The sequence below is a fragment of the Aspergillus sydowii genome (genome assembly GCF_001890705.1).
Source record: "Aspergillus sydowii CBS 593.65 unplaced genomic scaffold ASPSYscaffold_5, whole genome shotgun sequence".
Taxonomy (NCBI): domain Eukaryota; kingdom Fungi; phylum Ascomycota; class Eurotiomycetes; order Eurotiales; family Aspergillaceae; genus Aspergillus; species Aspergillus sydowii.
This window is the reverse complement of record NW_024467863.1, coordinates 728,363-746,617: the sequence shown is the minus strand read 5'-3', so window position 1 is coordinate 746,617 and position 18,255 is coordinate 728,363. Positions and strand designations below refer to the sequence as shown.

At 51.5% G+C, this 18,255-nt stretch overlaps 9 protein-coding genes across 9 annotated transcripts; 4 read left to right on the top strand and 5 right to left on the bottom strand.

Annotated features, from left to right (window-relative positions):
- Nucleotides 1-353: 353 nt before the first annotated feature.
- Nucleotides 354-3,773, bottom strand: ASPSYDRAFT_57921 (uncharacterized protein; the record flags this gene model as incomplete). The annotated part of the gene is made up of 1 exon (XM_040849454.1): nucleotides 354-3,773. The coding sequence occupies one exon, from the start codon at nucleotides 3,771-3,773 to the stop codon at nucleotides 354-356; it is 3,420 nt and encodes a 1,139-aa protein (XP_040702471.1).
- Nucleotides 3,774-4,206: 433 nt separating this feature from the next.
- ASPSYDRAFT_964562 (uncharacterized protein) lies at nucleotides 4,207-4,799 on the top strand. Its single transcript, XM_040853218.1, has one exon. The coding sequence runs from the start codon at nucleotides 4,404-4,406 to the stop codon at nucleotides 4,752-4,754; it is 351 nt and encodes a 116-aa protein (XP_040702470.1). The 5' UTR covers nucleotides 4,207-4,403; the 3' UTR covers nucleotides 4,755-4,799.
- A 45-nt stretch (nucleotides 4,800-4,844) lies between these two features.
- Nucleotides 4,845-6,008, bottom strand: ASPSYDRAFT_202200 (uncharacterized protein; the record flags this gene model as incomplete). Its single annotated transcript, XM_040843813.1, has 2 exons — nucleotides 5,565-6,008; nucleotides 4,845-5,542 (listed from the first exon to the last, which is right to left on the bottom strand). The coding sequence occupies exons 1-2, from the start codon at nucleotides 5,953-5,955 to the stop codon at nucleotides 4,845-4,847; spliced, it is 1,089 nt and encodes a 362-aa protein (XP_040702469.1). The 5' UTR covers nucleotides 5,956-6,008.
- A 1,057-nt stretch (nucleotides 6,009-7,065) lies between these two features.
- On the top strand, nucleotides 7,066-8,610 carry ASPSYDRAFT_177453 (glycoside hydrolase family 28 protein). Its single transcript, XM_040843471.1, has 4 exons — nucleotides 7,066-7,411; nucleotides 7,461-8,013; nucleotides 8,063-8,147; nucleotides 8,193-8,610. The coding sequence occupies exons 1-4, from the start codon at nucleotides 7,163-7,165 to the stop codon at nucleotides 8,446-8,448; spliced, it is 1,143 nt and encodes a 380-aa protein (XP_040702468.1). The 5' UTR covers nucleotides 7,066-7,162; the 3' UTR covers nucleotides 8,449-8,610.
- A 36-nt stretch (nucleotides 8,611-8,646) lies between these two features.
- ASPSYDRAFT_89395 (O-methyltransferase) lies at nucleotides 8,647-9,663 on the bottom strand (the record flags this gene model as incomplete). Its single annotated transcript, XM_040852159.1, has 3 exons — nucleotides 8,647-8,691; nucleotides 8,755-9,531; nucleotides 9,601-9,663. 3 exons carry the CDS (start codon nucleotides 9,661-9,663, stop codon nucleotides 8,647-8,649), a joined length of 885 nt encoding a protein of 294 aa, XP_040702467.1.
- A 634-nt stretch (nucleotides 9,664-10,297) lies between these two features.
- Nucleotides 10,298-11,326, bottom strand: ASPSYDRAFT_89394 (uncharacterized protein; the record flags this gene model as incomplete). The annotated part of the gene is made up of 3 exons (XM_040852158.1): nucleotides 10,298-10,873; nucleotides 10,922-11,010; nucleotides 11,092-11,326. The coding sequence occupies 3 exons, from the start codon at nucleotides 11,324-11,326 to the stop codon at nucleotides 10,298-10,300; spliced, it is 900 nt and encodes a 299-aa protein (XP_040702466.1).
- Nucleotides 11,327-11,945: 619 nt separating this feature from the next.
- Nucleotides 11,946-13,786, top strand: ASPSYDRAFT_89393 (uncharacterized protein; the record flags this gene model as incomplete). Its single annotated transcript, XM_040852157.1, has 4 exons — nucleotides 11,946-12,253; nucleotides 12,328-12,629; nucleotides 12,703-12,817; nucleotides 12,898-13,786. The coding sequence occupies 4 exons, from the start codon at nucleotides 11,946-11,948 to the stop codon at nucleotides 13,784-13,786; spliced, it is 1,614 nt and encodes a 537-aa protein (XP_040702465.1).
- A 17-nt stretch (nucleotides 13,787-13,803) lies between these two features.
- ASPSYDRAFT_45066 (uncharacterized protein) lies at nucleotides 13,804-14,543 on the bottom strand. The gene has a single exon (XM_040846963.1). It carries the CDS (start codon nucleotides 14,490-14,492, stop codon nucleotides 14,013-14,015), a length of 480 nt encoding a protein of 159 aa, XP_040702464.1. The 5' UTR covers nucleotides 14,493-14,543; the 3' UTR covers nucleotides 13,804-14,012.
- A 1,315-nt stretch (nucleotides 14,544-15,858) lies between these two features.
- On the top strand, nucleotides 15,859-17,864 carry ASPSYDRAFT_45061 (cytosine permease). The gene is made up of 2 exons (XM_040846962.1): nucleotides 15,859-16,628; nucleotides 16,691-17,864. Exons 1-2 carry the CDS (start codon nucleotides 16,187-16,189, stop codon nucleotides 17,779-17,781), a joined length of 1,533 nt encoding a protein of 510 aa, XP_040702463.1. The 5' UTR covers nucleotides 15,859-16,186; the 3' UTR covers nucleotides 17,782-17,864.
- The last annotated feature ends 391 nt before the right edge of the window (nucleotides 17,865-18,255 follow it).

The window sequence follows — 18,255 nt, the reverse complement described above, 5'->3', positions numbered from 1 at the left end:
TGTTCTATTTCGCAAGTGAGAATTTCCCTAGGCCTGCCTGCAATGCCTCATTCTATATAGGTCTCTAGGCATGCCCCTTGGCTGGAGATTCTCTAGGCATCAGGATAGTATACATGTCCATATGAGAACTAGTCCAATCTGATAGGTGGTAGGTAGGTACCTACCGATAAAGCGGCGTGTCATGTGGATTTTCTTCGAGTTCACACCAAGTCTCAAGTAACGACTACACAACTACCCGTTTCATAAACATAAAGAGATCTCCTATGATGTACTACAATACCTGGGATTCGCATATGGTCGCCACCATACTACTACAGCAGAGGGTCAATGGACAACGGGTCAATGGACAACAGTCATGAAATGTATACAACATTAGGGGACTTTCGATGATCTACAACGGCGTCGCAGATGCAGTAACAACAAGAATCCTCTCTAACAATGTAAGCCGAATCACCTTCGGCAACAGCGATAGAAGCGGCTGCCAGCTGGGCCTGCCAGTTTGAACTTGCCAGTACAATCGACGCAGGACCAGGCCGCAAGAGAAATTCAGTCCAATTCTGGAGGGAGACGAGCTCATGAGGGCCAGACAAGCCATCAAAGCTGCTCTTCGCTAAGGGTGCATGCTTGGCACAAATTTGCCGCCCTTGGTGCGCCTTGGTGGTCATCAACTCCGCGCGCCGGGGAGACTGCTCGCATTCATCAGGAATCCTCTTCAATTGTGGGCTCTGCAGAGCTTTGAGGATGTCCAGGTCAGCAACCCACTCTCCCTGTTCATGTACGCTCACAACGGCCTCTAGCAGGTAGATCTCCCAGTCCTGGGCCCCATGTGTGCCGATGTCGAGGGGAATGTTGTAGCCCGTGTATGAGAGATGCAGAGATGTTCCAGCAAAGTAGTCTAAGTATTTGCCATCCCAGGGGTCGTGATTGCACACGTTCCAGCTATTACTCGTGGCCTTTCGAATGCGCGGCTCAGCGGGTGGAATCAATAAGGCAATGCCGCCGCGTCCGATGTTACCAGTAACATGGTGGATCTCATGGGCCGGTGGCTCATCTGCTGGGCTGCAGAGCATCGGTGCAGCGATGAAAAGCGAATCATTACTAGAGAACGCCATTACAGACTTTAGCTTCTCTGGAGGGATATCGTATTGCCCAGATTCGAATAGGACGATGCATGCGAATGCCTCATCCCGCGTCATCTTGAACGGTGCTAACAATCGCCGGAATTCGAGGTTGAATTGCGATGTATTCACCGTACGCTCCGCCACGTCCCGGGCGACATAATCGCCTGTGTCGAAAGGATCCTCGAATATTCCGGGTGAAGCTTCTGCGAGGTTATGCATATCCATTAGTGCGTCAAACTCAGTGCCCAGCTCCGTGGTGGCTGGCTCTGAGGTTTCCCTGCGGGCTGGCTCCGAGCTGTTCAAACCAATGACGTCTGTGTCAAGAACGTCCTCGTACCCATCTGGAAGTGTTGGGTGTACGCGGGCGGCGGTGGTATTCGATGGGTCTTGGGCCATATACGCGTTATAACCCCTTGTCCCTAGTCTGGAGTGTTGCGTGTAGAGTCGGTGAGTGGCCAACCCCTCTCCTCGAGGTTTCTCGTCTATGTCTGATTCACTCTCTGTATCACTGGCCTCTGGGCTGGAAGCGGTGGCCGTGTAGTTACTGCCGCCCATCCTCTCTTGCCCAAGAGCCTGTGCCCACTTTGTCCTGCCGAGGTGACCCTCAATTACTTTGATATCAATCGTTGCCCCGAGAAGCATCTTGTAGAGATCGACGGCTGTAGCCATTGCTCGGAGTGAGGTAAGGTATGTGCTTCCCACGTGTTGCAAGGATCTATCAAAGGCGAGAAGAAGGCGGGGTCCATTGATTGCGCCAGCCTTGAAAACCTGTACTAGCTCAGGTAGCCCGAATGATGGTAGCTGCGGTGAGATCGTGTCTTGCGCGCAAAATAGGGCTGCTTCATCAGGATCTCCAAGGCACAACTTGAATGTATTTAGCCTTCCTGCCGCACCAGCAGTGTCCCAATTGATGGCCGGCTTCCCGCCGAGCTTGAATGTCCTGATTACTTCACAGTCAAGAGGACGGACATTTTCTTTCCCAGAAACCGGAATCCCGGAATTGTTGCGGGGCTTATAATGGAAGCCCTCGGAAGACTTTTCCAGTTGTTGCTGCTCACTGGAGAGTTGTGGCGATTTTTCTGGGAGCCTTAGCCAACGAGTATGGCCCAATGACTGGGAATCAGCCTCCATGTCCTGGAACTGTCGCTTGGGGCGTGGAATTGCCGTCGCATACTCGTACTCCAAGCCAGCTGCCCAATCAGGACGATACCTGATGACCATGTCTGCAGCCTCGAAAGACGTGGTGCGAGCAAGGGTGCGTAGGTACATAATCTTGTCTTCCACTTCTGTGATCAGCTCCATAAAGACTTCAGGCTCGCCCAGTCCAAAGAATGGGAGATCTGGCTGTCCCAAGAACCCAGCTTTGCGCCTTCCGAGGTTAAGTAGCCTCCCATAGATCCTCCGGTCCAAGTCGTCCGAGTGTAGATAATCCTGAGCCGCTTCGGCAAGGATAGACAGCCAAGATCTATGTAGTTCTAACGCGGACAATCGTATGGGCTGCTCGGCAACGGCGGCCTTTATCTGCTCATCCAAGTCGACAATCCATTGTAGTGCCGCGTGCGTTTGTCGGGCATGAACGTTCCAGCCACCGAGGACGCACCCTAGAACGAGCTGGCGAAACTGAACGAGCGTTACTCTCGAGCCCTCGGCGCGCGCAAGCTGCGTGCGCTGAACAGGGTCGCCATAATAACGCAGTTGGGCAAGAGGCAAGGACCATCGGATCCCTGCGTCACCGGTGGTATGGTATCTGGATAGCCCAACAGTCAGGATTCCGGGCACCAGGGGATCCATCTGTCGAACCATTGGCTGCTTCTTTGTGACAACATCCATATCAGGGTAGAGGTGCAAGGCAGAGAGTCCCAGCAGCAAATTGACGGTCCTCAGCTCCTGGGAGACGCCGCTGACTAGCAATTCCATTCCTGCCAGTGTATCCTTCCACACCTCGATGACACTGTCGTATGTGCGGGACCGGCTTGTGACAGCCATGTCGAACTTGTCAATGGCCAGCCAGAACTGGTTCTGTTGGTCTGCTTTCACTTTATCGGCAATGCAGAGCCACGCCCGTGCGCTGGCATCCCAAGCCCGGAGCTCCTCCCGGCTAATTTGTTGCTTGGCCACAACCCAGGACACCATATCAACGCCGCCCCCTTCATTGCACTTGTCCATGATAACTTGCTTTTGCACACCAACAATCTCATCCCATACCGCTGTCGCCTCGCCCGATTCCCACATCCGTGCGAGAATACAGCCAAGGAGATGGGCTTTGATCGCCGCCGCGCCAGAGGTGGCCGAAGCCCAGATACTGGTTGCATCAACACCCACCTGACTCTGGAAAACTCCATAGTTGGTATGGCTATTCTCAGAATTTGATTTCTTAGCGATTTCCGACGCTCGAGTGCCGTAGGCCTTGATGAGCTCTGGTGTGTCAGGGAGGAGAGGATCGAAGAGGGCGCCTAGTTTGCGTGCGGTCGTGTGGACAAGGCCGCTTTCAGCGGACTCGCGTCTCGAGGGAGAGAGAATGGCGCCGACTGGGGAAAACTCCTTGGGTGCATCGAGTCTGATCAGCGAGAAATCCAAGTTAAAGTTGACGAGAGTTGCTGTGGCCTCGCTGATGCCGTTGACCAGCGCTGCCTTGACACTCCCCAGCGACATCTTTGGGACGAGAATCTCAGAAAGAAACAGCGAGAGCCGCTGTTAAAGGTCGCAGTGTTCAGGAACCCCGCTCTTAGCAAAAGCAAGGCTGAGGCCGTGCTTCAACGATGCTGCTCTCAGCCTGATCTTGGCTTTGCATGACAGTGGTCCAATGACGGGCGACAGGACCATTGTCCCTGGGCAAGGTCATTCGTCGCTAGAAGGCTGGTGGTACTTCCTGGGTTTTTCGACGCAAGTGCTGAAGCATTTGAAAGGTGGTTTGATGATATTAGGGGTCCAAATGATCCGGCATCGTTATTCACTGTTTAAAGCAAACTTGCTCTATCTTGGCGGTTTCTGGAAAATCTGCAAACACCTCGAGGGGCATAATATCCTTCATTCATAGGAATCAGGATGGCATTGGTCCAGATACTTCACCAGTACCTATCTAGGTCGGTGTTCAATGACACAACAAGGGCCGCTTTCCAGGCATCCTTCAAAGTGCCAGATGACGAGCCCCGAGACATACGGACAAGGCTGATAGATCGATCAATCTTTGTACAATACAGTCGTTTCAACGCCCTCACCAGCAAGGGTGATAATACAATGTGTCATTGCCCAGTCTGAATCGCTATCACCTCGACCAATCGCATGGCTATACTAGTAACAACACTCATAATCCACGTAAAATACATGGTGGATATATGTATATATATATATATATATATATATATATACCTGATGAGCCTGCAAATTATGCTCCTCGACAATATTCCAATACGACCTCGCCGAGCTCCTCCGCCACGGCTTGCCAGCCCGAATCGCCGCCCCAATACAATCCCAGCCATGGTCCGCGCGCCTGCATTGGCCGGAATATCTCTTACTTTGAACACATACTGGCCGTGGGCACGATTGCGAGAATCTTTGGTAATGGACTGTCGGATGAGTTGGTTACGATTGAGCGGTTTGACGGGAATCCGGGGGAGGTGTTTGGGAGGTTGAAGAGGAGGGTGGATTTACAGCAGGAATACATGGTTTATGTATGAATAGGGTAACGATGGTATTATGGATAGGCTGTTGGATAGTTCTTATCTAGATTGCAATGGTCCGCACAGGAGGAGATTGACTAGGCTTCCCAAAAGACACCTCAGCCTTCAAGTTTCGAATGTCCATAATGACCGTGAGTAGCGTCTCCATCCTCTCGATCCCACGAGCACCAGGTGGCGTATAGCGACAGATTGACGTCGGCTTACCTTCTTCGTCAGAGAGCCAGGTCCTAATCTTTCCCATGCTAGCCACCTCCGCACGACTTAGCGTTTTGATGCGTTCAAGCCTGGTAAACGAGTTTTTAGATGGATGATCCCGAATCCCAGTAGGGAGATTAGAAGACCACAGGTGGTTTGTATGGAATACAAACGGGCTCCCATCTTCCGGAAAGATAGGTGCGATCCCCTTGGGAGTACACTCGACAGTCGCAATCTTCCCACTCTTGTCTGCAATCACCAGATTAACACAAGAGGCTACTCCCTTCGTTTCCAATATATTCAAGGCTTCGTCAAACGACCTGCATTCCAGGACCCGCCGCACTGCGAGGTGCACCGGTAGCTGCGTCTTGTCCACCGTCCCGCACTTGATAGCGTTGATACACACGCCAACCCCTGCATCGTTGATGCCAAATTTGGCCACGATCCCCGCTTCCCCAATCATGCGAATGCGAGGCCGTCCGGTCTTGGAAATGTCAAAAAATGCTGTTGACGATGCTGCCTCGCCGACCCAGTCCCAGTTCTGCCCTAGATATACCCCTGCCGGTACCAGTAGTTTCAGTATCATCCGCGACCACGGCCGCCGCAATAGAAGTACACCCGTCCGAATAATTCGTCAACGAGATCTCACTGCGCAGGTTCAGGGCTAGAATATCCAAGAATTCCACACCCGCCCCGGCGGCGATGCCCCTCATTTCCTGCACGAGATCTGGCTCGTTCCGTTCCAGGGCGGGGAGGTATGTAGACGCGCGGTCTTTTGACTCGGCCCAGTCAGTCTCGGCTGTTTCGTGGAAGAGTCGTGCGTAGTTTTCGATGCACTGGGCGATCCGGTTGGGGATTTGGCTGCCGTGGGCGTATCCGATTTCCCATGGGGTTCCATAGGCGATGACCTCGGGGACTCCGTGCCATGAGTTGGCGTTCGCTGGGTCTTGCTTTGTCATGGATACGGTATTTCAAGGTGTGTGTGTGTGTGTGTGTGTGTGTGTGTGTGTGTGTGTGTGTTGCAGTGGTGTAAAGAGACAAAACTTGCCTTATGCTGCTTTCCTATCATTGTTTCCTTTCCCCGCGTCGTCGGTATTAAGCAGTCTGTGCTCGGCCCTCGGGCTACCGTCATCTAGCGCCTTTGTGCGTTTGCGTGTTGGAGTTACTCCAATTGTATCTTGGAGACATTCAGGGTAATATATATGGTATACTATCCCGGTGACAATGCGCATCCAACCGTACCATCTGTATCTCGGTCGCTTTGCTGTGTGCATGGGGTAGATTTGTCTGGCGGCGCTGGAGTGGTCTGAGGAAGAATATATTGTATATATCAGTGCTAGATAGACACTGGACAGGGTATCCGGGTTTCAAATGGAAGTTATGATTAGGATGCAGTGGTGCAGGAGACAGACAGCTTAGCCCTAACAACAGACTAGACTACCATGCTGAAAGATCAGAAAGTCCATTCCACGTTATAATGGTATTTGCTAGGATAATTAAAACATAATCACGCAGTTCAACAACCGTTCCCAATTACAGAGAGCACAGAGTAACAACAAAACAAATGGCTGTAACTGATCTGTAAACACGCAATATCTTCCAACAAGGTCAGCGGCCCACCGGTGTGAAATCAAGGACCACATCCGAGATTGGACCATGATTCATGCCAGGCTAAATTGATTGATAAATGGGGCAGGCGTCCGACTGCTATACGACTAGGAGCAGCCCCTGTCCATCGCCTGTCTATTCGAAACATCGTGAAACACCGGGTCCGCTCTCGGTTCCTCACAGCAGCCATAGGGCTGTGAGAAGCTTCCTCGGCGGAGCTTGTCTGTTCTTCCGCAGGCAGAAGCTTTTTGCTTCGACGGTTTTACCGCCAATAGATGGACACGGTCGGAGCTCCACCGGGCGCATTGGAGGAGAAATGGCCTGGGTCGCAGGCTCGCAGCCCGGATGTCTCGGCCTTCTCAGCCCTAAGTTACTGCCTGCGGTTTCAGAGACAGTGCCAGTGTCCAAGGTATTCCCGTATATAAAAGATATAAAAGGCGGTTCTCCCACCGAAGGAATAGCTGCCAGGAGCTCAAAGATCAGGTATCACAGTTCAGCAGTTCAGCACCCGTCTTTTCGTCTTTTCTCAAACTTCCAGTTCATCTCTTGCCGGTCAAGATGTACAAGCTTCTCGGCTCATTTGCTGTCGCCTCTCTGGCGTCTGGCGCCATTGCCTCGCCGGCCGACCCTGCCATCACTGCGTCGCCGTCTCTCAACAAGCGGGCTGATTCTTGCACCTTCTCTGGCGAGGATGGCGCCGCTTCTGCCAGTGCCTCTCAGGCATCATGCGCTACCATTACCTTGTCCGACGTCGCAGTTCCCTCTGGTACTACCCTTGACCTGAGCGACCTGGAAGACGACACCACTGTAATCCCGTCTACTCTCTACTCTTTGTATCCAGCTCTAACCCAGATAGGTCATCTTCGAGGGTACCACCACCTGGGGCTACAAGGAATGGGAAGGCCCGCTGCTCCAAATCAAGGGCAACGGCATCACCATCAAGGGAGCCTCCGGCGCAAAGCTGAACCCCGACGGAGCCCGCTGGTGGGACTCTGAGGGCAGCAACGGCGGCAAGACGAAGCCCAAGTTCTTCGCCGCGCACTCCCTGTCCGACTCCAGCATCACGAACTTGTACATCGAGAACACGCCTGTCCAGGCTGTCAGCATCAACGGCTGCGATGGACTCACCGTCACCGATATGACCATCGACAACTCCGCCGGTGACAGCGAAGGCGGCCACAACACTGACGGTTTTGATATCGGGTCTAGCAACAATATCGTCATCAAGGGTGCCAAGGTGTACAACCAGGACGACTGCGTTGCTGTCAACTCTGGTACCCAGATTACCTTCAGCGGCGGTACTTGCTCTGGTGGCCACGGTCTGTCGATCGGTAGCGTTGGTGGTCGTGACGACAACACCGTGGATACTGTTACCTTTGAGGACTCGACAGTGACCAAGTCTGACAACGGTATGACTCCTTTCCGATTACTCGCGCGTACTCTTCTAACTCCAACCAGGTATCCGCATCAAAGCCAAGTCCGGCGAGTCCGGTGAAATCAAGGGCGTGACCTACTCTGGCATCACCCTCGACTCCATCAACAAGTAAGCCAGCCAAACCAATAAACCGCATCAATCTAACAAGTACAGGTACGGTATTCTGATCGAACAAAACTACGACGGCGGCGACCTCCACGGAGACCCAACCTCCGACCTCCCCATCACCGGCCTGACTGTTGAGAACATCTCTGGCTCCGGCGCCGTTGCCTCGGACGGCCACAACATTGCCATTGTCTGCGGTAGCTCTGGTTGCTCTGACTGGACCTGGACTGATGTTGAGGTCACTGGTGGCGAGGACTACGATGAGTGCCAGAACGTCCCTAGTGTTGCTTCTTGCTCTACTTAGATTGTATATAGTATTGTATATAGTATCTGTATATAGTACCTGTTGTTGGCATTGTATGCCGGACAGATATAAGCTTGTGCTTATATGGGTGCCTCGGGGTTGATATATTCCTTCCCATCTCATTCTTCCAACGAATTAAACATGTTCATGCTATAACAAAATACCCAACAGATTCTTTACCTAAACCGTTGAATCCGCTCACTGCGCGCCCAAATCAACAACCGTGCTAATCTCAACCGCACTCTAAACACCACTGTTAGCAGCCATCAAATAAAGACAGATAGAAAGTCCATAGTATAAACTTACCGGCCGCCCCGTCCTCTCTCCCTTACTCTGGTACGTCTTCGTCTCATACCTCACCCCGCCTTCCTCCCCACCAGCCCTAACATACTCCAAATACCGCGGCGCCCCCGGCTTGTCCGTATTATCCGCCACAACCAACGACCCCATCCTCAAAACCCGCAACTCCTCACAAACCCTCAAATCAGGAAGATAATACTTCTCCCAGTGGTCAAAGAACACCATATCCACGCTCCCGCGTTGGACTTTCCCCTCCGCAACTAAACCCCTAAGCGCCTCCGCCGCCGTCCCCTCAATCACAGTCACGATATCACTTAGCCCGGCAAGCTCAATAACCTCCCTAGCCATCTTCACAAACTCGGGGTCTTTCTCAAAGGTATATACCTTACAACACCCTTTCATATCTGCACCTGCACCTGCACCTGCATCAACCCCATGAATCCCCTCCAAAATAGCCCCCCACCCAAGCGCCGACACCCCCACATACGACCCAAACTCAAGAATAACCCTCGGCGGCTCAGGCATGGCAACGAGGGCCTCGTGCACGATATCCAGTTTCCCCCTGCGGAAGATCATCAGGGGCCCGGCTTTATCCGCGTAGTCTCCGATGCGCGCCATTAGGGCCCAGGGGTTGTTCTTTATTAGCGGGGTTTCTGTGGATGTGGATGTGGATGTGGATGTGTATATGTGCTTGCGGAGACGGTTGAGGTTTGGCTTTGATGCGGAGGGGGGCGAGAAGGGGACGGAGAAGATGGTGCGGAGGAGGTTCTTGTTGCCCCGTGGCTGGTGGTTAGTACATACCATATGTTTATACCAGTATTGAGTATTCGCTGTGGGAAAGGACGGACATACCGGGAAGAGAACAGAGATGATCCCGACGGCAAATGTACCGGCGAGTAAAGCTTGAAAGAACATTGTTTTGAGTTTAATGTTTGCTTTGCTGCTGCTGGTCGTTTTATTATCCTTCGTTGTTATTTCGCCCTACTTCGTAGTGTAGACGGCAGCCAGTACAGGAGCAGGATGGCGAAAGGAGTCTTCAAATACTGCACCCTCGCAAGCTACAATATACCTACTCAATACATGTCAGCTCCCGGGATCGGACCTGTGTTCGTTGTATTCGTTGGAAGTACGTCAGCGCGAGGCTTGGGTGTTGCGTTTCGAGTAATAAGGGCCGAAGGGGGTGGGCCTCGGAGATAATATTAGTATGGGAGGATGTACCAGCCCATCCCGGGTTGTTCGTCTCGGAGGGTGTTTGAATGTTATTGGCTATACCCTTACCCGTATAGTCAATCTTAGTGGATAAAATGGTGCACATACGCTTGATTGTCTGCCTTTATCTGTGAAGCATACCACCTCTGGCACTAAACAAACGGTGCCCTGGTAAGGGAGTTAACTGCTTTATGAGTATGTATGTCTTTTAATAACAGTTTACATTATACTGTACTGGCTGACAGTATGATACAAATCTTCTGGCCCGTTATTCTGCCAAAACGTGCACACAGCTAGCACGGCCATATAACTAATAATAGGTCCTCTGGCTTCCAGCTAATCATTTCACCACCCCGCTCAATGCAATAATCCTGTTCAAAGTCCACTGCATCTCTAGCAACTCCATTGACGGCAGTGGGTGGTTGTCACGGTCGTTCGTTTCGAGTATAATTGGTCCATGGGGGATCTGGAAGTTATACAAGCCTGAATCCAGCAGTCTCAAGCCGTTGGGCCCAACTCGAATTTGGCCATCGACGACAGGCTCATCCTTCAGGGTAACCGATCCCTTGGGAACATGTGAGTGTAGCCAGTAAAACTCAAGCGCAAGGCGCCTGCGGTCAGGAGATAGATAGATGGGCTGTAAGCCGAACCTAGCCCCTTTCCAAAGATTCTCTACGTGAGGGCATAGCATGATAACGGTCGCACAAGTGTGCGTATTGTCGGTGCCTGAGATTATGCTTTTCCATCGTGCCACTGTTTCCGTGTTCCAAAGTAGCTTTGCAGGTTCCCAGATCTTTGCCTGGTTATTCAACCCCGGCCCCGTTTGCCATGGGCTAAGGGCGTCCACATATAGAGTCACCATCTGAGGGTTTCTTGGGGAACGCGTTATCGCACATACTTCGGCTCCTTTTCTGCACTAGATATCTTCAGCCCGAAAGCTTCATCAAGGGCGCGGAACGCCTACCTTTTCCCTACCCAGATATGGCTCCTCCACAGTCGCTGGCCCCTCACTAGAGACTACAGAGCTTCCCTTTTCCGGTTCTCTCTTTGCATCTTGATTATTACTTTTCGCCCGTCCAACGTCATTTAAAATCAGTCAATACGCAAGACCTAGACGCAAATCAGTGAACTTACACGTATTCAAAGCCATTTCGGCATCGGTGGAACGTAACCACGCCTCCGTAGAAGATTTGGCAGGATTGTCGTTTAAGTCGTCCAGCGTTCCGCGAAGTTTCGAGATATCAGCGAACCAAACACAGGCCCACGTTGCGAGATTGATATCAGTAACGCCGCTCAGGTCACTGATCTCGTGGATTAGGGCTGCGCGGTCTGGATCGTCTAGCTCTTTCGCTGCATTTCGGTCGGCCATGCTTGCGCTGATTATTGGCCAAGAAAAAACTAAGCACAAATACCATAGTCTTAGGTGACGGTGCCGCTGGATGGGGAGAAATGCAGGGCAGGCAAGCAACTACAGGGCGAGAAGGGGCCACCCACCCCCAGCAACCTCTCTGCCTCTGTGTGGGCTCCGGTCGTTGCGCTTTCCTTTCCGAAGCCTCACCATCCTTGACATTTTGTGTATTTTGCATTATTTGGCTTGCATGGTTCCAAGCAAGTTAGGGGTAATATCTAGTTAGGGTTGGGGGCTGTGCGAGCTCGCCATGATCGACCGGTATATTACCCTTTGTGGTGATTTCAGGCGCTCTCGGCGACCTGCATACGAGGGCCCTTCTCACTGGCCAGCGCTGTCTCCCTACACTTGTATATACGATATCAAACGTAGTCAAGAGGCAGAGCGAGGACACATATTATTAGAATGATCGCCTTGCACTGCCTTCAGCTTTCCACTTCCGGTGCTTCCAGCCGCTATAGCATATTAATATCAGACTAACGCGGCAGACATAGGTATAAATCCAGCGTATCTTCCCAGACCAGTGCTCTCATCCTTCAACTCTCCCAAGAACCCCACAGTTATAGCACCTAATTTCAGAATGATTTCCCTCCATGCTCTGTTCCCCACCGTTGCACTTGGCTTCTTCGCCATAACAGCCGAAGCAAAGATCCAGTGGACGCCGTCATGCGCAACCGAATTCACCAGTTTGACCACGGTCCCTATCGAATGCGCAACCCTGGACGTTCCCTTCGACTACACCGCAAATGACCCCAATGATACCCTCACGCTGAACCTCCTGCGAGCTCCTGCACCTCTAAAGTCAAAGGGGAGTATCCTGACCAACCCCGGCGGGCCTGGCCTCCCTGGACGCAATAACCTCGCCCAGCTTGCCTCCATCCTCATACCGTATGTGAAACTCCCTTCTCGCAACAAGGTATCCTACTATACTATTTTATACTGATCAGTACTTCTTCCGTTAGTTTAACCGGGGGCCCATATGACATCGTCTCATGGGATGTCCGCGGCACCGTCGACACCATCCCGTTCAAGTGCAGCGACGACCCTGCTGAACAGTTCGCCACATACAAAGCCCAAGTATCAGGAAACAGCTCCGAGTCGGCTCTAGGGACTCTCTGGGCGCGCGGGACAATCGACGCTGAGAACTGTCATGCAGACTCGTATGCCAATGTTGTTGGCAGTGTCATGACCACAGCATTTACTGCGAGAGATATGCTTCAGATCGTGGATGCTTTGGGGGAAGATGGGTTGTTGAGATACTGGGGTGAGTTCTTTTCCCAGCTAATTGACGGCCTGGTGTGTAAAGTAGATACTGACAACCTTGGGCTATCTTTTAGGGTTTTCGTACGGCACTGTCCTTGGGGCAACGGTGACTTCGATGTTCCCCGAGAGGATGGATAAAGTTGTTTTAGATGGCGTACAGAATCCTCACGAATACTATCATTCGCCTGTGTACGTATAAGACCAGACCCGCACCGCACCAACTTTTAAATACGTTACTTAGCCTGCTAACCTTCCCATACTGCCAAAAGAAACCTCGATGAATGGTCCCAATCCGACGCAGCCTTCTCAGACATATTCAAGCAGTGCATCAACGCCGGCCCCAAACTGTGCCCACTCGCAGCCCACAACAAAACCGCCTCAGCCCTCGAATCATCCGCATGGTCTCTCCTCGAAAAAGTCAAAACAGAACCCATCCCCATCGGGCCCATCCTCCTCGACTACACAGGCCTAAAGGGCCTATTCCTCCAGTCTCTATACTCCATCCAGCTCTGGCCGATCCTCACATCCCTGCTGGATACTCTCGTCTTTGGTATGGAAGATCCATCGGATCCTTCTCTCCTTGTGCAAACCTTGCAGTCTGGCGTCGAGTTCCTAAGCACAGACCCAGCTTCTCGCGACTCAACAATTGCAACGTACTCATCCCTAACAGGCATCTACTGCGGCGATAACCAAGCCCAAGTCCGTCCCACCTCATCGCTGGACGATTTCCTGCCTTTCGTCTGGAACCTCTATAACAGGAGCCGTGTTGCTGGGGACGGCGCTGTCGGTTCGCATATGCGCTGTGCGCAATGGAAGATTAAGCCTAAGGAGGTATATAAGGGTTCCTTTGGGGCAAGCACTAGAGTGCCTGTCCTGTTTGTGGGGAATACGCTTGATGGACATACGCCGCTCGCGTCTGCTTATAATGTGAGTTCGGGGTATGAGGGGAGCGTGGTGCTGGAGGTTGGTGGGAATGGACACTGCTCAACTTCTGTGCCGTCCAGGTGTGCGCTGGAGAGGATCTCAGCGTATTGGGTTAATGGTACTGTGCCGGAGCCGAAGACAGTTTGTAAGGGGGATGCGAAACCGTTTACGGGGGCTTGGTGGCCGGATGTTTTTAAGGAGGCCGGGGTTGATAAGGCGTTGTTATTTGAATGAGTTAGTGATTGTAGTGGGTGCGGATCCATTTGCTATTTGTATTAGTGTAGTGCGTTATAGGGAATATCGAGTATGAATATATAACTTCGCGGTGCGTCAGGCCATGTATTATATGCGAACCTGGAATTAATTCCAATAGGTCGCTTATGCCATTTCCTTCCATCCTTCCAAATGATATCCACTTCCTAGGCACACTCCCATCGATAAATTCCTGACAGTTAGCTCGTCAATTTTCGCGCGCCCCCGTCAGTCCGACATTATTATCCCACTCCTGTCGAAGCAGGCGCAAAAAGACTTCCTTGGCTAGCTCTTTTGACGTGCCCTCCTGGTAGCTCGAGTAGTCGCCAATGTCTTTATCGAGCTTCCACTGCAAGAACTCATGAAGCTTTGGACCCCAATCTTCTTCCGGTAGTTCGTGCTTGACTGCGTTCCACACAAAGACCCTGAACAGTCTCCAGAAACTGCCCGTGTCTTCACCGGGGATACGGAAGTCATGGACGTCAGTCGATCTCAGCTCCGGGTTGTGGAACACCATTTCCAGATAGTCGAGCGCGTCTGGGACGTCAGTTATCGATTTCAAAATCTTACTTCGTAGGCGAGTCAATAGCTGCTCTTGGGCTTCACCAGATGTGCAACTGATCAGATATGCCAGCCGAGACCCTGGAGAATCGAAGTGATCACTATTCTCGCGGAACTTCATCTCCATCAGGCACCTCCAATTAGCAAATTTGATGTCAACTCCATCAATTAACGCCGGCGGTTCGGGTAGCCAACAGCTGTATTCTTCGTACTCCGATAGCGTTCCTTCTGTCGTATCGGCATTCTCGTCATACATCCTGTCGCGCTCTCTTAATTTCTTTTCCAAGCCTTCAATATGGTGTTTCTGGTTTGCTACCTCGATATTCAATTCGGTGATGCGTGCCGAGTCCTTTCCGGCCCGTGTTGCGTCGGCCAGCCGCTTCTCATTCCTCCATGTCTCGACTCTGTTTTTGTATTTCTCCCATCCTTCATTAGTGTTCTCGGCTAGCGCAAGTTTATGAGTCAACGTCGCTAGTTTCTCATTCAGCTCGGCGACCTGTTTTTCGTATATCTCCTTGAAGTATGCCTCGTCCGTCTGGGGAGCCGCCTGGATCGTGTATTCGGACAACTTGGTCTCCATAGCTTGAATGGCATCCACATATGAGGTCTGCTGCTCGTAAATGTAACTGAACAGATAATCCGGTTCTCGTTCCGCGAGTTTGTACCAATCGTTGATGTCGATCGTGAATTTTTGCTCACCGTCTCTTGCTTTTATCACATGAGTTCCGCTTCCTTGGGACCTCATTGTTCGGTCTCGTTTCAAGGGGGACGCTTGACTTCATACGGTCAGCAAGTCGCTTGAAGCAAGACCAACAGCTGGCGAAATCATTGAGACAAACCTATTATAGCCGCCGGTGCAGCCAGTAACGATTGAAAATTATCAGCTTCGAGTGGTATCAATATAATGGACGTGAGTATTGGACATAACTTGTAGAAGGAACTTTGGAAAGTGAGATGGTGAGTCTTTGGGCAGGCGGATTTCACCTCAGCCACTTCCTCCCAAACAACAGCACCTACGTTAGCCCGACACGTTGCAGACTTCCTGGGTCAAGCCATTGGATACTGCTTCGTTCCAGCTATTGAAAACATTTTCATTATCATTCATATCTGTCAGGTTGTTTATTTGTGCTGTCGGCTCAGACGCGGAGTAAGTGACCGAATGCTATCGTGCGTTATATATTTATCGACACTAATCAAGTTTCATCTCAAAAACATGCCCTAGCAAGCTCCAGTCTAGGAGAAATGCGAAAGACTCAAACGAAGACCCCCTACAGTGAGCACCATCGGGTTTTCTTATCAGACGGAAGGTGCCTATCAGGCTGTCACCAGCAGTCCTCTTATCTCGGCATTGTAAACTTTTTCGCTCGGTCCCACCCGGAAGCCCGTTTCAAAGCCCACCGATTGGCTCCCGTCCCTGACAAGCTTGACTCGCTTGACTATCGCGCGCCTCAAGTCCCAAAAAAGCCCACGCGATCAACCGTTTCTTGGTCGTGCCGATATCCATAGGACCATAATCGAAGATGTCGCCTCCATCTTTCCCGAGGATGGCCGCAACCCATCGCGAATGCTGGCCCGCTGGACCTCCAAGTGGGCCTAATGATACATAAAAATAACTGATTGTGCGCTTCTCTGCAGATTTTATCCTTCCAGGTCCACATACATATTGAAAGCCTGCCCCCATCAGAGAACAGTGAAAAATGTGAATGAACCACAATCCAGTCAGAGGGGCTTGTACCCTCATTCTCAGTCTCGTTACTCCCTTTCATGTTTGCATTCGAATAGAGCGGCGTATCTCAGCCGAACGGCAGACTTGTTCCCACCATGGCCGGAGCTCTCGATTTCGACCTGGAGAAGAACCCTCCGGTGGTCCAGGCGGTCGCTGATAACAGCAGCGATGGTGCCGTTCCCGGCGAGAGTTTCACGTATGGCGATTCTCTATACGCAAAAATACAGCGCTTAGCCGGAAAGCTCAAGATTGAGCAGCGCGGCATTGAACGTGTACCCGCTGCAGAACAGACAGATACATCCTACACCAACGTAGGCAGCATGTGGCTGGCAGCCAACATGGTCGTCAGTTCCTTCGCTATCGGTGCCCTTGCCCTCCCTGTCTATAACCTCGGGTTCGTGGACGCCATTTTGACGGTCTTGTTTTTCAATCTTCTCGGCATCATGACCGTCTGCTGGTTTTCCTGCTTCGGTCCGTTCGGCCTGCGTCAAATGGTATTCTCCAGATTCTGGTTTGGCCCGTATGTGATAAAATTCAGTAAGTCGTCCAGTTCGGCCATACTTCAGAACTGTGAGAACTCATTTAATACACTCGTGCAGTTGCAATCCTGAACGTCCTCGCATGCATGGGTTGGTCCGCCGCAAATACAATCGTAGGCGCTCAAATGCTCCACGCAGTGAACGAAGATGTACCAGGGTTCGCGGCTATCCTGATTATCGCCTTCTGTACACTCCTCGTTACATTCGCTGGATATAGAGTGGTTCATCTATACGAGTATTGGAGCTGGATCCCCACTTTTATTGTCTTCCTTATCATCCTCGGCATGTTTGCGCACTCTGGCGACTTCCAAAATATCCCCATGAAAGTCGGTTCATCTGAAATGGGCAGTGTCCTCTCGTTCGGATCGGCTGTGTATGGCTACGCTACTGGCTGGACCCCGTTTGCCGCCGATTACACCGTTTATCAACCCATGGGTCGCAGCCGGAAGAAGATTTTCTTCTCGGCCTGGCTCGGTCTCATCGTCCCACTTCTCTTTATTGAAATGCTCGGTGTGGCATTGATGAGCGCAACCACAATCAACGGTGGCAACAATAAATACCAGACAGGATATGATGCTTCTGGAAATGGAGGTGTCATCGGTGCCGTCCTCGACCCGCTCGGTGGTTTCGGCAAGTTCTGCCTCGTCATTCTCGCCCTCTCAATCGTCGCAAACAACTGCCCAAACATTTACTCTGTAGGGCTGACATTTCAGGTTCTCAGCCGCTATGCTCAGCGCGTGCCTCGCTTCATCTGGACATTCCTCGGCACTTGTGTATCCGTGGCGATAGCAATTCCCGGATACTCGGAATTTGAAGCAGTGTTGGAAAACTTCATGAACTTCATTGCGTACTGGCTGGCCATCTACTCGGGGATTTCCCTCGTAGACCACTTTGTCTTCAAGCGCGGGTTCTCGGGTTATGTCATTGATAATTATGACAAGCCCGAGAAGCTTCCTCCAGGTATCGCCCCTGCTATTGCCTTTGGGTTCGGTGTTGCTGGTATGGTCACTGGGATGAGCCAACAGTGGTATGTTGGTCCTATTTCAAAGTACGCTGCCGGCGGCGATGTGGGATTCGAGCTGGCATTTGCATTTTCAGCGTTTTCATATCTTTGGTTGAGACCCATTGAGATGAAGATATTTGGGAGGTAGACCTTTTTCAATTAGCTCTTTAATAAATAAATAGACAAATTGCATTGCGCCGCATAAGACCTGCGAACGTTTTCCTTCACCGATTCCCTACTTTAAAGATACTAAGGTTTGGACGCAACCTGGCAACCTTTTGCTTCTAGTCAATGAGTAAATCCGGCGAAGTAGAGTTCTTACTTGCAAGGGCAGTAAACGTACGTACCTGCGTCGTCAAATCTTGAGGTCGAGCCAGGTGGGTTGCTCCTTCCATGTCTAGCGGAATGGCAACGCCAGGTTAATCGAGAAGGAGCGATCGGTAGGAACTAAAGTCGCAATTTCCTTGTTCAAAACCCCGCACTTGCCTTCCCTGGCCTGTTTTTCCAGTGTTGTAGTGCACCTTCCCCAGTCTATACGGTCACGTGACAATATTTCCGCACCGCCACATACGCCACACCAAATTCCCGGCGAACAAATCCACAACGGAGATTCAGCTTTCAG

What these genes read in the sequence shown, in the direction of transcription:
- ASPSYDRAFT_964562 (XM_040853218.1), top strand. Translation starts at nt 4,404, where the DNA reads ATGGCTATACTAGTAACAACACTCATAATCCACGTAAAATACATGGTG.
- ASPSYDRAFT_177453 (XM_040843471.1), top strand. Translation starts at nt 7,163, where the DNA reads ATGTACAAGCTTCTCGGCTCATTTGCTGTCGCCTCTCTGGCGTCTGGC. An exon ending in ACCTGGAAGACGACACCACT is followed by an intron (nt 7,412 to 7,460) that starts GTAATCCCGTCT and finishes TAACCCAGATAG; the next exon opens with GTCATCTTCGAGGGTACCAC. An exon ending in ACCCTCGACTCCATCAACAA is followed by an intron (nt 8,148 to 8,192) that starts GTAAGCCAGCCA and finishes TAACAAGTACAG; the next exon opens with GTACGGTATTCTGATCGAAC.
- ASPSYDRAFT_45066 (XM_040846963.1), bottom strand. Translation starts at nt 14,492, where the DNA reads ATGGAGATGAAGTTCCGCGAGAATAGTGATCACTTCGATTCTCCAGGG.
- ASPSYDRAFT_45061 (XM_040846962.1), top strand. Translation starts at nt 16,187, where the DNA reads ATGGCCGGAGCTCTCGATTTCGACCTGGAGAAGAACCCTCCGGTGGTC. An exon ending in CCCGTATGTGATAAAATTCA is followed by an intron (nt 16,629 to 16,690) that starts GTAAGTCGTCCA and finishes ACACTCGTGCAG; the next exon opens with TTGCAATCCTGAACGTCCTC.